The sequence below is a fragment of the Peromyscus eremicus genome, chromosome 3 (assembly GCF_949786415.1).
Source record: "Peromyscus eremicus chromosome 3, PerEre_H2_v1, whole genome shotgun sequence".
Lineage (NCBI taxonomy): Eukaryota > Metazoa > Chordata > Mammalia > Rodentia > Cricetidae > Peromyscus > Peromyscus eremicus.
Genome location: NC_081418.1, coordinates 131,581,411 through 131,595,376, shown reverse-complemented (window position 1 = coordinate 131,595,376; position 13,966 = coordinate 131,581,411). Strand labels below are relative to the sequence as shown.

Below are 13,966 nucleotides of genomic sequence, written 5' to 3'. Positions count from 1 at the left end.
AGCCCTGCCCCTCCCTAGGGTCTCTGTGCTTCATGCTAATGATTCCTGGAGTTGCATTATCCCCTGGCAGAGGTTGATGGGACTCCTGAGTTGAGTCAGAGCTGAGAGATGTTCGCCTTTCCTTAACTCTGCTGTTTTCTCCCTGCCTGACCTACCTGGGTAGTGAAGAACCAGGCTCGCTGGGTACAGCAGTTCATCAGAGATATGGAGAGCCTGTCCCAAGTCACTGGTGACCCACATTTCAACGTCATTATCACCGACTATAGCAGTGAGGACATGGATGTCGAGATGGCGCTGAAGAGGTCCAGGCTGCGGAGGTGAGGAAGACCTGGCTGCAGCCAGCTTGTCACCTTTTCCACATCCCAGGACTGCTGGTCAGGGCAGAACCGGAAGTTACAGCCAGCTTTCCTGAGTCCCAGTGTCCAGCTTTACGCCCCTGCCCACAACCCAGGATCACCCACAACCCAGGAGCACTTACTCTCTCTGTTTTGTGCCTTCCAACTTCCTTCAGGGACCCCACAGCTGAATCCTCACACACCTCCTTCTCTTCCTGCAGCTACCAGTACATGAAGCTGACTGGAAACTTTGAGCGCTCCGCTGGACTGCAGGCTGGCATAGACCTGGTGAAGGTAATGGGCCTCAGGGAGGCTTGGGAAGGTGCTCAAGAGTACTTAATAGACAGAGAGGCATTTGGAAGGTATAAGGTAGTCAGCTCCTTAGGAAAGGGATTGGGTCACAGGCCCGTGCTTGTCACTGTCCATCACTGTAACAAGATAACCTGAGCGTCCTCATCTGCTTTCTATTGCTGTGATAAACACCGTGACCAAAAGCAACTTGGGGAGGAAAGGGTTTAACTGGTTCACGCATCTGGGTCCCGGTGGATCACTGAGGGAGGTCAGGGCAGGATCTCAGGCAGGGTCCTCAGGTCCCGGTGGATCACTGAGGGAGGTCAGGGCAGGGTCCTCAGGTCCCGGTGGATCACTGAGGGAGGTCAGGGCAGGATCTCAGGCAGGGTCCTCGGGTCCCGGTGGATCACTGAGGGAGGTCAGGGCAGGATCTCAGGCCAGTGGATCACTGAGGGAGGTCAGGGCAGGATCTCAGGCAGGGTCCACGAAGGATCCTGTGCTTACTGGTTTGCCCTTCATAGCGTGCTCAGCTTCCTTTCTCTTCATTTTACTTTTTTAAATTAAAAACCATTACAGGAGGGCTGGAGAGATGGCTCAGAGATTAAGAGCAGTGGCTGCTCTTCCAGAGGTCCTGAGTTCAATTCCCGGCAACCACATGGTGGCTCACAATCATCTGTAATGAGATCTGGTGCCCTCTTCTGCCCGCAGTGTGGGCATGCAGGCAGAACACTGCATACTAAATAAATAAATAAATCTTTAAAAAAATTACAGATGGTTGTGAGCTGCCATGTAGGTGCTGAGAATCAAACCCAGGTCCTCTGGAAGAGCATCCAATGTTCTCAACCACTGAGAGCCATCCACTAGCCCTCCATCTTGCTTTTTCATACAGAGGTGGCACCGTTCACAATGGTCTGGACCCTCCTGCATCAATCATGAATCAAAATGCCCCACAGACTTGTCCAAAGGTCAATGTGATGGAGGCATTTTCTTAATTGAGGTTCTTCTTCCTAGATGACCCTAGCTTGTGTCAAATTAACCAAAAACAAAACAAAACAAACAAACAAAAAACAAAACCAATCAGCTCACTGAATTGAATTAAGCTAAGATTTGTTTGTTTTTTATTTGTGATGTTGGGAATTGCACTCAAGGCCTTGTACATGCTAGGCAAGCACTCTCCCACCCAGCTCCTTCCCAGCTCTGAGGAGAAGGTTCATTTGGTCTGTGGTTCCAGTCTGTGGTCATTTTGCCCCAATGCTTTTGGGCCTGTGGTGAGGAAGTTAATCACGGCACAGAACACGTGGTAAAGGACATCGTACTTTGTGGCAGCCAAGAAGTGAGAGGGGGGCTAGACTCCCAGAATCCACACTCCTCCTTGTGACTTACCTTCTTCCCACTAGGCCCCACCTCCTATGGGTTCCCCAAGCTCCCAGTAGCACCACAGGCCGGAAAGCAATCCTTTGTCATGTGGCCTTTGGGGGATACTTTGAAACCTTAGCAAGGAGCATCCTTGGCACTGCATTGCAGACCCAGAATGCAACAGGACTAAGTAAATAGCAAGGACACGTTTCCCTAGGTGTCAGAATCCTCAGACTCCATTAAACATGGGACAGAAGTCAGTATTGTGGTAGATGCCTATAATCCCAGCTCCGAGGAGGCTGAGACAGGAGGAGCATGGGTTGAGGCCAACCTGGACTACACAACAAATCCCAGACTAGTCTTCCAAGATTCTGTCTCAAAAGAAAGTGGGGAAGGAGTCTGAATTCACCCTGTGTGATGTGAGGACTCAGCCCTGCTATCCAGGGTTGTGGAAATATGCCTAGTGTTTAGCTTCGTGTAAGTTGCCCGTCACTCCAGTAGGGGAGAGCCCAAGGATTCCTCTAGAGCAGTTGGTTCTCAACCTGTGGTGACCCCCTTGGCAAACCTCTGTCTCCAGAAATATTTACATTATGATTCATAACAGTAGCAAAATTACAGTTGTGAAGTAGCAACAAATAAGTTTATGGTTGGGGATCATCACAACCTGAGGTACTATATTAAAGGGTAGCAACATGAGGAAGGTTGAGAACCGCTGCTCTATAGAGAGTGGCCTCATCTCCCAGCTCCGGTCCAGAGCTCTGCTGACCTTGCCTTCTCCATCCCCAGGATCCACACAGCATCATCTTCCTCTGTGACTTGCACATCCACTTTCCAGCAGGAATCATCGATACCATCCGGAAGCACTGTGTAGAGGGCAAGATGGCCTTTGCCCCCATGGTGATGCGGCTGCACTGTGGGGCCACCCCACAGTGGCCTGAGGGTGAGCCTTGCCCTGGGTGAGGGAGGAGGAGGAGGCACCCTCTGACCTTGGTGTTTAACCCCACGGCTGGAAAAGTTTATACCTAAGCATCAGCGTCTTCCCCGTCCTGCCTTCCTGTGTTCTCTGAACTTTGGGCAGACCCCAGGCTCTACAGTGGCACTTGCCCCTCTCCCCAGCATGCGTTCATCCGACAGTCATGAAGCATTTGCTGGACCCTGTGCCCAGGAAGATGGGAAGGGGGAGAGATGAAGCAGAGGAGAAAACCAACTCACAGCGGCCAGAAGGGCTGCTGGGGTCACATCCTAATTGCCAGGCTATAGTGAGGTTGTGACATCAGTCTATGGTCACTGCTGTGTTTGCTGAACCTCAGGCCTTGACAGGGGGGCTTCCCCCAGACAGTCCTTAGCTGCCAGTCTTCTGCCTCTGCCGCCCAACTCTCTACCTTCAGAAGAGCCTGTGGGAACCCAGCATCCAGCTCGTCTCAGCAGAGTGTCTTGTCTGTCCACAGGCTACTGGGAGGTCAATGGATTTGGACTGCTTGGCATCTACAAATCAGACCTGGACAAGATCGGGGGCATGAACACCAAGGAGTTCCGAGACCGCTGGGGAGGCGAAGACTGGGAGCTCCTGGACAGGTGACACGGGAGCAGGGCGCAGAAGCAGGGCACAGGAGCAGGGCGCAGGAGCAGGGCGCAGGAGCAGGGCCTTTAGGGATCTGCTGGAGTTCCAGGCCCAGGGCAGTGAGGCCAGAGCTGCAGAGCACGAGAAAGCACACTGGTCTGGGAGCTCCCAGAGGCTGGCTTCGCTGACACGCAGGCCTTGTATCCAGCAGAGGGGATGATACTCCTGCTGTGTGTCACAGTCTGAGTGGCCGCTTGAGTTGTCAGAGGTAAAGCAAGAGATTGGAGCTAAACAGAGAAAATGATGATGTTCTTAGGACCAGGTGAAGCACTCAGGAGCTTTCTCCCCAGCCAGGGATGGACTCTTCCCAGACACAGCTGCCTGGAGGAGGGGCTAAAAGCTGTGAGAGGACATGGGGAGACGGGCCAAGGGTTAGGAGTGAGTCGGGAGCCACGAAATAGGCAGTGTGGACCATTAAATGGCAACAGGCTATCTAAGGGGGTCTGGATTCCTGGAGGTGAGAAGGGAGGTGTTTTGAGAAGAGTAACAGCTCAGAGAAGGGGAGGGCTGGGCATATAGAGCACTCTCGCCTAGCGTGAATGAGGCCTTAGGCTCAATCCCTGGTACTAAAGGAGGGGATATGTGTGTGTGTGTGTGTGTGTGTGTGTGTGTGTGTGTGTATGTGTGTGTGTGTGTATGGTCATCACTTTTGTCGTCACTGTGACAGAGTACCTCACTAAAACAACTTGAGGGAAGAAGAGCTGGCAGCAGGTTCATGGCAGGGATGGCATGGTAGCATTCGTAGAGACGGGAACTCCTGACATCTTGGGCAAACTAGGAAGCCGAGAGAAAGAAACTTAGCCCGGAACTAAGACAGACTAAACCACATAACCCAGGGCATACCATGTGTTTGCATATACTCGTACATTTGTATTCTTAGCCTGGTGTGGTGGCATATGTGACTAATCCCAGCACTGGGGGAGGCTGGAGGCCAGCCTGGTCTACACAGCAAGAGCCTGTCTCAATCCCCCATCCCCCCAAAAAGGAAAGGAAAAAGAAAAACGAAAGGACACAGTGGAGTGGACTTAGGAGCAGTGGACTTGGCAGGTGGGCCAGGAAAGTGTTCTAGCAAGAAGCAGGGTTGTGTGGATGCCCGTGGATGTCCGTGGCCTCCCGTGGACACTGGGCTGCAAGAGTGGGAGGAACCTGCTGCAATGAGAATGTTTCTCCCTGTGTTTGCTTGTGAGCCCTCTTTCCCAAGAGAAGGGGAAGGAAGAGGATGTTACCTTGAGATGTGACCTCAAGGGAGGAACTAAGAGGGAAAGGAAGCCTGTAACTGCTGGAAGGGTGTCCACAGAAGGAGGAAGGGACGAGGCAGGGGCACCAGGGACATGCTACTTCCTGAGAGGGAGGCCAAGGTGCAGCCACCAGCCTCTGGGTTATTATAATTGGCAGGTGAGGTTCAAGCCCAAGGCTTCATTCATCCTCCTCACCAAACACTGTGCTCGGTGCAGCTGTCTCTATTTCTCAGAGGGGAAACGGCTGTGAAGAGTAGTTAATTACTTGTCCCTTCTCTTCCTGTAAAGCATCAGAGGCCTGAAAATCAGACCCATCTCTGATTTCCCGCTGGAGGGAGAAAAAGGAAGAATACTGAACTACTGAGAATGAAAGGTGGGGTGCGGAGAGGTTCAGTCACAGGAAGCCACATCACAGTAGACCCCAAAGCGGGTGGGAGCCCAGTGTGGCTGTTACTGTCACACGTGACCTTCATGCTGGGCTCTGTGCTTTGATGCAGACCTCCAAAATAGTTCTTAACCCTCCCGCTGTCTTTGAGACCCGAGGAAAGAGCTGCTCTAGTTCCATCTAGTTGCAGAGCTGTTTGAAGTATAGGCCTCCTAGAAAAGGGGCCTCTCCCCTGGTGGCTGTGCAAAGGAGAACATTGCCTAGCCTTGGGTTTGATCTCCAGGACTGCCAGAAAAACAGCCAGGCTGTGTGACACACACCTGTAATCCCAGTTTTCAGGAGGCTGAGGCAGAAGAATCTTGAGTTAGAGGCCAGCCTGGGTGTGGTGATATATTGTGCACCCCAGTAAAACTTATCTGGGGATCAGAGGACAGAGCCAGCCCTAGATTAGACATAGAGGCCAGACAGTGATGGCACACACCCTTAATCCTATCGCTCGGGAGAAGACAGATCAGTTTGGATCTCTGTGAGTTCAAGGCCACACTGAGAACAGAGCCAGGCATGGTGGCACGCAGCTTTAATCCCAGTACTTGAGATCTCATGCCTTTGCTTGGGAAGCACACACGCCTTTAATCCCAGAAAGTAAGATGGCAGGGCAGAGAAAGGTATATAAGGCATGAGGAAATGGAAACTCACTGTCTTTAGACTGAGGATTTCATAGAGGTAAGAACTTGTGGCTGGCTTGTTCTGTTTCTCTGATCTTTCCGCTTTCACCCCAATATCTGGCTCCGGGTTTTTTTATCAAAAGACCATTTAAGATTTGTGTTACACCTGGGTACCTGGGTTACATAAGATGATTCCCCCCACTCAACAAACAGACAGGAACAGGGAAAGTCTGTGGGTTGTTTGTCCAGTTCCAGTCTCCTGATACTGTAAAGCAACTGGTGTATGCTGGGAATTGTGCTGAGTGCTGCAGATCCATCATCGTGTGTGTGTGTGTGTGTGTGTGTGTGTGTAATTAGAGAGGATAGTGTGTCTATATAGATATCCACATTTATAAGATTATTGCCCTCTTCTAGAGAGAGGGGCAGCGTGTCTTTGATAGGCAACTTTCTGAGTCACACAGCTGTGACTGCAGTCAAGGCAGGTTGGCTCCACTGTACCTGGCTTGCTTTTTACCCCAAGGGAAGTGACCAGAGGAAGGAGGGCAGGATCTGATGAAGATGTGGAAAGGTGGGTCCCTCAGGGGCCCGGTTGCCCCTGGATGCCTGTTGCCTGGGTGCCTGTAGCGTTCCCGCTTCCGCGGCTCACACTGCCCTCTCTCCTCCAGGATCCTCCAAGCAGGCCTGGAAGTGGATCGGCTCTCCCTCAGGAACTTCTTTCACCACTTCCATTCCAAGCGAGGCATGTGGAACCGCCGCCAAATGAAGATGCCATGACCCCCAGGGACAGCTGCTTCCAGCTCCTTGACTTGCAGTTGACCTCGAGGAGGGAATACGAGGAACAGAAGCCTCAGCGCTAATTGCCCTCTCCACCAGGAGCTGTCCCTTCATGCAGGGACGAGTGCTGAGGCCCCTCTGCCACTCACTGAGTTGACAGATGCATAGGATGGGCAATGAGGTCAAGAAGAAAACACCTGCTTGAATAGAATACCATCGTGTCCACAAAGGTGCATTCCTAGGCCCCGGCGCTCCTCACGGGGAGTGCCGACCATGAACCAGAAACTTCAACGGGGCAGATTTTATTTGGGGTGGAGGTGGGGGGGGGGATAATTTTTAACAGAGTATGAAGACTTTTGTCTAGACCCAGCGCTGACTGGGAGTGAAGCTGTGCATGGCTGACCTCAGACCCACTGAGGTGCTGGTCCCATGCGGAATACCTCAGCTCCAGGCTCAGTCTGTGCCTTCCAAACACACACATTTCTCATGGTAGCCACTGAACAGCTGGCCACCAACTGGGGTATTAGCCCAACTCCTACAGATGGAGAGTTCTTTGTGGAAGGCCAACATCGGTGGCATCTTCCTTCTGCCACGGGGTGCAGGGTGAGAATGAGTGGGCATGGGCCCATCCTCCCGAGAGTCCGACATGTGGGCTGTGTGGAGGAGAGGTCGTACAGGCGGAGAAATGCCCTTCCTCCTTTATCTGACCTGCCAGGGAAGACCTGGAGATGATAGGGAGGTGCCACCAAAGGTGGCATAGATAGGCCCTCAACTGCTTACGTGAGAATTTGGGAGAGACTCAAGCAGGGGGAGAGGAAAAGGGAAGAAAATGTATACTGTAAGCTTAGCACTCCGGTGGCCTCGCCTTCCTGCGGAGAGAGCCCCAGCCTCCTGACCCTGAGAAGAGGAGGTGAAACCTGGCCATCTGATAAGGGGCAGGGTAATGTATGGGGGGCGGGGCAGGAAGAACTGAAAGGTGGTGAGTTTCAGGGGACAATAGCCGTAACCTTTTCTGTCTTTGGCTATCCCTTCTGTCCCCTGATGTCACATACTTATCTTGCACTAATCGTCCCATTGCTCCGTGGCTGGGACTTTCTACTGTTACTGCTGATGATGCTGATTCGCCAGTGGTGCGTTGGATGCTCGGGTATTAAACCCAGTCTGTGAAGAGGGCTCAGCGCAGCGCCCTTGCTGCCTCGAGAAAGGGCAGCACTCCGCAGAGCCTGCCTACCATGCTGTGAACGAAAGCGCAGCATTTGGAGCTGCAGGACCCACGGGGTGGGCTCTGTGAGTGCCAAGAACTGTTTGGCACATGCAAAGTGGGGCCCCCCCGGAAACCCACCGGGCCTTGCCCTTAGGCAATCAGAAGGACAGGGTGGTTCTGTTTATGGGTTGCGGCTCTTTCTCAGCCCCGCTCAGGCCTTCTGCCCTTTAGAAAAGGCACATAGGAAGCAGGCTAGGGCTGCTGTTGGACAGCTGGAGTGCCAGGCTTCTCTCTACAGCCATAGATTCTTGGAATTGTGCTGGAAGGCCAGAGCCAGTCCCAGCAGCCCTCCTGCTCTGTTTCTGAGGACTGGAAGCCCCCTGGGCCTTCCCCCCCACCCCTGTGCATCACCTCTCTCCCAGGTCTAGTGCCTTGTGTTTGATGTCTGTTACCTCCTTACCATCTGCCTTAAGGGAGAGGATAATGCTGTGGGGAAGGGGAGGGAAGAGGGCCTAAACTCAGCATCGCAGGAAACAGAGGCTGTTTTCCTGTTGCCCAAGAGACAGGGAACCACACTCTCGTCCCTCAGCTCTCTGCTCCATGACAGGCTAAGGACTGTCCGTGGCCTTCCGCCTTGGTGCTTGCCGGCAGAAAGGACAAGCTTCCTGTGCTGCAGTGTGCTTGGGAAGGACACCGCACTGTCCTGACTGTGTCACGGTCTCAGCAGCCCAGGTTAGTGGAGGTCGCAGCCTCAGCTAGAGAGGCTTCTCCCTGCCTGAAGAAGGCTGGCTGGGACCGTGCAGCTGTAGTCCCAGCACTCGGGAAGCTGAGACATGAAGATCAGGCGTGCAGGGCCAGCCTAGGCTACTTAACAAGATGCTGTCAAAATAAATAAACAAACACAGGAAAAATCTTTTCTGAGTGAATTGAAGGTGCCCTGTTAATGCTTTGCAAGTATGAGTTGGCCCTCCTAGTTGCCTTTCACCTAGGCAATTTTTTAACTTTTTTTTTTCAGGATTTTTAAAAAATTTTATTTTATGTTCATTGGTGTTTTGCCTGCATGTGTATGTCTGTGTGAAGGTGTAAGATCCCCTGGAATTGGAGTTACAGACAGGTGTGAGCCACCATGTGGGTGCTGGGAATTGAACCCGGGTCCTCTGGAAGAGTAGCCAGTGCTCTCAACCACTGAGCCATCTCTCCAGCCCCTATTTTCAAGATTTTATTTTATGTGTATGGATATTTTGCCTGCATGTATATCTGTGTACCATCTGAGTGCCTGGTGCCCATGGAGGCCAGAAGAGGGCATCAGCTCCCCAGGAACTGGAGTTGCAGATGGTTGTGAGTCACCATGTGGGGGCTGGGAATTGAACCCAGATCATCTGGAAGAGCAGGCAGTGTTAACCACTAAGCCATCTCTCTAGTACCCCATTTAAAAAAAAAAAGTTTTAGGCAGGTTTAGTGGTGCCTTTAACCCCAGCACTCCAGAGGCAAAGGCAAGTGAATCTCTGTGAGTTCAAGTCCGCCTGGTCTACATAGTTACATGGTGAGGCCTTGTCTCAAAAAAACAAAAACAGAAAACAAAAATTAAAGTTAAACTTTTTCATTGAAAGTGTGTGTGTGGCGTATGCATGCCACGTGCAGGTCAGAGGGCAGCTTCCAGTGGTTGGGTCTCCCCCACCCCATACCATATGGAGTCCTCAGGCTTGGCAGCAAGCACCTTTACTCACTGAAAATTTGTATTCTTGAAACATTACACCATTAGTGTGAAAAGTACAGTAGGTTTATGGTAGAGTCTTTCAAAGCCTGTGTGTGTGTGTGTGTGTGTGTGTGTGTGTGTGTGTGTGTGTGTGTGTTCATCAGTCCAGAGCTCAGTGACCTGTTTGACGAGAGCATCAACACACCAACATGACTCGGAGCCCATGTGACTGAAGACAGCAACACTAACTTGGTGGATTTTCAGATATCTTTATAGATAGATTCCCATTTTGCAGAAAGGGGAAACTGAGGCTTGGAGCAGAGGGTAGGAATGCAGTGGAACCAGAGTCTGCAGGCCATGTAGACTCTGATTAGCAGACCCAATTGCTGTTGCTGGAGGAAAGGTAACTGTTGCAGAGGCTGAGCTCAGGCCTCCAGACCAAGATGCAATTACGTCACCCAGTAAAACTGCACAACTGAGTTCAGGTCCTGTGGGCAGGAAACAGGGGCATCTTCATTGCTCTTGAAGCTCTCCTGGAGGATGTGGAATGTGCTAGCTAGCCTGACCGGTCAGGGACAAGGGTTGAAGCAGTTCCAGACCCTGTTCCTGTGGAGAAAGACAAAGACAAAGGGCGGGGCCCAATGAGGCTCCTCCGCGGACCTGCACCCAATCCACCAGGAGAAGTGAGCACAGAATAGTGTCATTCAGCAGTTTCCAGCCAGCTCCGAGGGAGCCTTTGGAGGCTGCTGCTGGCTCGTGCCATACGGCAGTATCAAGCACTGTCAAACACCAAGTCGAAGCCACAGCTCTGTCTTTTTCTTGCCAACAAGCCACAACAGCCATGAACCACATTGGCCCTCCACCCCATCCCCAGAACTCTACCTAAAAACGGGCTGGGTGTGGCACACCTGTCATCATTGGTTACATAGGGAGTTTAAGTCTAGCCTGGGTTACAAGAGGCACAAACAGCAGAAGAACTGAAGGCTCATCACTCCTTCAGAGCAAAGGCCTCGGGGCAGGCCTCACTCAGTCCCCCTCACAGTACGTGTACTGACTTGTGGGAGGCTCAAGCCTTTAACACATCACATCACTCATGGCTCATGTACTGTGGGAGACTCAATCATGTAACATCACATCACTCATGGTGCATGTACTGTGGGAGGCTTACACATGCATCCCAGCACTCATGGTGTATGTACTGTGCAAGGCCTATCAGCCCTTCAAGAACTCCGTTGGTGTGGGGAGGGAGAGCCCTCTTACTCCAACTGCCAGAGGCAGAGGAGGTCAGTTGTAAGCCCGTGGATCTCACCTGGGACCTAGGCAGGGGTTAAACAGGATTGCTGGAGGTCCTGGCAGCCATGGAGCCTGTCTTATGTGCCCCGAAAGCAGTGATAAAAATGTTGATGACCACAGTAATGAAGACCAGGGTGGTGGCAGCGTTGTTTAGCTGGTTTAGACGCCATTGGTTTGCTACCTCGTTCAGGTTCAGCCTGGCTGTGGAGACAAGGGGATCAGGGTGGGTCCGGGTGGACGTAGTGGGGCTGAAGCCTGGAGCTTCCCTCTCTCCACCCGTGAATTTGGAGACAGCATGGCTTGTGTGTGTGTGTGTGTGTGTGTGTGTGTGTGTGTGTGTGTGTGTTCATCAGTCCAGAGCTCAGTGACCTGTTTGACGAGAGCATCAACACACCAACATGACTCGGAGCCCATGTGACTGAAGACAGCAACACTAACTTGGTGGATTTTCAGATATCTTTATAGATAGATTCCCATTTTGCAGAAAGGGGAAACTGAGGCTTGGAGCAGAGGGTAGGAATGCAGTGGAACCAGAGTCTGCAGGCCATGTAGACCGGGAAGAAATCACTGGACTGAAATGTGTTTGGGTCTTCTGACCAGCACACGAGGCATCCCACATGTGCTTCACAGAAAGGGGATTGGGAGCCAAAACATCTAAGAGGGGAGGTGTGCTTGCTGTATAGAAGACTGCCGCCAGCTAGTGGGGTCACCATTCAGCAGCTGTCGAGGAGTGCCCACCCATGGGATATGAGGAGAAAGAGGTGCCCTCACTGTAGCTTCTGTTACTTGGAGGTCTAGAGAGGGCTGGCTCTGTTAGGTGTCTATAAAGTTTCATGTGAGATGCAGGGGCCTTTCCTACCACTAGGGGGCACCAAGGCGTCTGACTGCAGGCTGGGCTCCTTACCAATGACCACAAGAAGAATGCCAATGACTACTTGCAGAATCAGAGACAGACTGATGAGGGTGATGAGGGTGGTGTAGTACTCTAAGGACGGCCCCTGCTCCAGCACCACTTTCAGCCGCGTGGCATTGGACATAAAGAGCGCCACATCCAGCATGCTCTCTGCCACACTCTTCTTGGTGGCATAATGGTTCAGGTTGAGAGGTTGGTTCCCCCGGGGGTTGGCATGCCCGCGCTGTAAGAGAAGAGATTCTGTTAAAGGGGCTGTGAGGGATTGGAAAGAAGAAAGGGGTTTTAATACACTTCCCACAGGAGATGGAATGTCCTCTTGGGTGACAGTGACGGCCTCCCTGCTCAGCTTATGACCCGAAACCAATGAAGGGTAGGATGGATGAGCAGGTGAGTAGTAGATGGACGGTTGGATGAACGAATTGGTGGCTGGAACCTCTTTGGACTGCTAAGCTCCAAATTAATTAACGCTTCATTGTGCTATCTACTTCACAGGGAGTCACTAGTCCCTCACACCTTCACATAGTCAGATGAAGAGGGGCAACAGAAGGAGGGCTGAGTGAAATGGCTGGCCCTACCCTAGCCAGTGCCTAGATCAAGAGTTCTAGAGCTTCAACCCCACTCCAGCATGCCCTGATTGGCAAACATGGGCTGTTAGAAAACTCATGTTCACAGCAATGCACACTAGTTGAAAGCTCTTAATTTCAAAAATTGTTCTTGGGAGACTGGAGATGTAGCTCAGTAATACAGTGCTTCACAGCATGCCCAGGCCCTAGTTTCAATTCTTGCCCTGCTGAAATAAATTATTATTATTATTATTATTATTATTATTATTATTATGTTTTTTGTTTTTCGAGACAGGGTTTCTCCATGTAGCTTTAGTGCCTGTCCTGAATCTTGCTCTGTAAACCAGGCTGACCTCAAACTCACAGAGATCCACCTGGCTCTGCCTCCCAAGTGCTGGGATTAAAGGTGTGTGCCACCACTGCCTGGCCTAAATTAGTTTTTTTTATTATTATTTTAAAATACAATTATTTTTGAGGTATAAAATAAAGATCTTGTTCTCCCTAAGCCACTAATTCCAAAAGATGAAACCATAATATAGGCCGTACATGAATTTCTGATTTAGACCAGGAAAGTCAGAGGGGATGCTATAGGACCTCTGTAGTCACTCAAGAGGACTTGGGAGATCAATTTGGCAATGGTGCTTCAGGCATATGGAGCTAGAAGATACCAGAAGCAGGGAGACTATTGTGGTGTGATCTCATAAGGCATGACGGTGACCACCTGTAATCCTAGAACTAGGTAGGAAGGCAGGGTGTCTTAGGTTTCTATTGCTGTAAAGGGACACCATGATCACAGCAACTCTTATAAAGGAAAACATTTAATGGGGTGGCGTATACTTCAGAGGTTCAGTTCATTATCATCATGATGGATTCATGGCAGCATGCAGGCAGACATGGTGCTGGAGAAGGAGCTGAGAGTTCTACATCTTGATCTACAGGCAACAGGAAGTGAACTGAAACCCACACTGGGCATAGCTTGAGCACAGGAGACCTCAAAGCCCACCCCCACAGTGACACACTTCCTCTAACAAAGCCACACCTACTCCAACAAAGCCACACCTCCTAATAGTGCCACTCCTTTTGGGGACCATTTTCTTTCAAACCACCACACAGGTAAGAGGAGCAGGAGTTTGAGGCCAGCCTGAACTATATGAGACTCTGTCTCAAAAACACAAGGGTCAGGCTGGAGAGATCGCTCAGAGGTTAAAAGCACTGGTTCTTCTTCCAGAGATCCTGAGTTCAATTCCCAGCAACCACATGGTGGCTCACAACCATCTATAATTCGATCTGGTGCCCTCTTCTGGCCTGCAGGGATATATATTGGCAGGACACTGTATACATAATCAATAAACCTTTAAAACAAAACAAACAAAAACCCCCACAAGGGTCAGTGAGATGGCTCAGTAAGTAAAAGTACTTGCTTCAAAGCCTGACAGCCCAAACTCAGTCTCCAGGATGTAGTGTGGGTGGATGGATGATTGGGTGGGCTTGTAGATAAATAAATGTATGCGTGTGCAGGTGTATGGACTGGGAGGGGCGGATGAGAGAGACAAGTTTCAGGGAGTTGGATGTGTCTTGTACTCAGCATGATTCCAGCAAGTTGTTCATATCCCTTCACATCTTCACATTACT

At 51.1% G+C, this 13,966-nt stretch overlaps 2 protein-coding genes across 4 annotated transcripts in view; one reads left to right on the top strand and one right to left on the bottom strand.

The window, feature by feature from the left end:
• B4galnt3 (beta-1,4-N-acetyl-galactosaminyltransferase 3) overlaps nucleotides 1-6,954 on the top strand; it is a 106,530-nt gene extending 99,576 nt beyond the window's left edge. Inside the window, exons 16-20 of the mRNA XM_059256871.1 lie at nucleotides 164-317; nucleotides 557-629; nucleotides 2,769-2,922; nucleotides 3,431-3,557; nucleotides 6,557-6,954. Of these exons, the coding sequence (XP_059112854.1) occupies nucleotides 164-317; nucleotides 557-629; nucleotides 2,769-2,922; nucleotides 3,431-3,557; nucleotides 6,557-6,665 (617 nt within the window). The 3' untranslated portion in view covers nucleotides 6,666-6,954. The remainder of the gene's footprint in view (nucleotides 1-163; nucleotides 318-556; nucleotides 630-2,768; nucleotides 2,923-3,430; nucleotides 3,558-6,556) is intronic.
• A 2,864-nt stretch (nucleotides 6,955-9,818) lies between these two features.
• Nucleotides 9,819-13,966, bottom strand: part of Ninj2 (ninjurin 2) — a 43,853-nt gene continuing 39,705 nt past the window's right edge. For all 3 annotated transcript variants that reach the window (XM_059256867.1, XM_059256868.1, XM_059256869.1), the window contains exons 2-4: nucleotides 11,763-11,994; nucleotides 10,875-11,059; nucleotides 9,819-10,171 (exon numbers count right to left, since the gene is read on the bottom strand). In XM_059256867.1, the coding sequence (XP_059112850.1) occupies nucleotides 10,893-11,059; nucleotides 11,763-11,994 (399 nt within the window). In that variant the 3' untranslated portion in view covers nucleotides 9,819-10,171; nucleotides 10,875-10,892. The remainder of the gene's footprint in view (nucleotides 10,172-10,874; nucleotides 11,060-11,762; nucleotides 11,995-13,966) is intronic.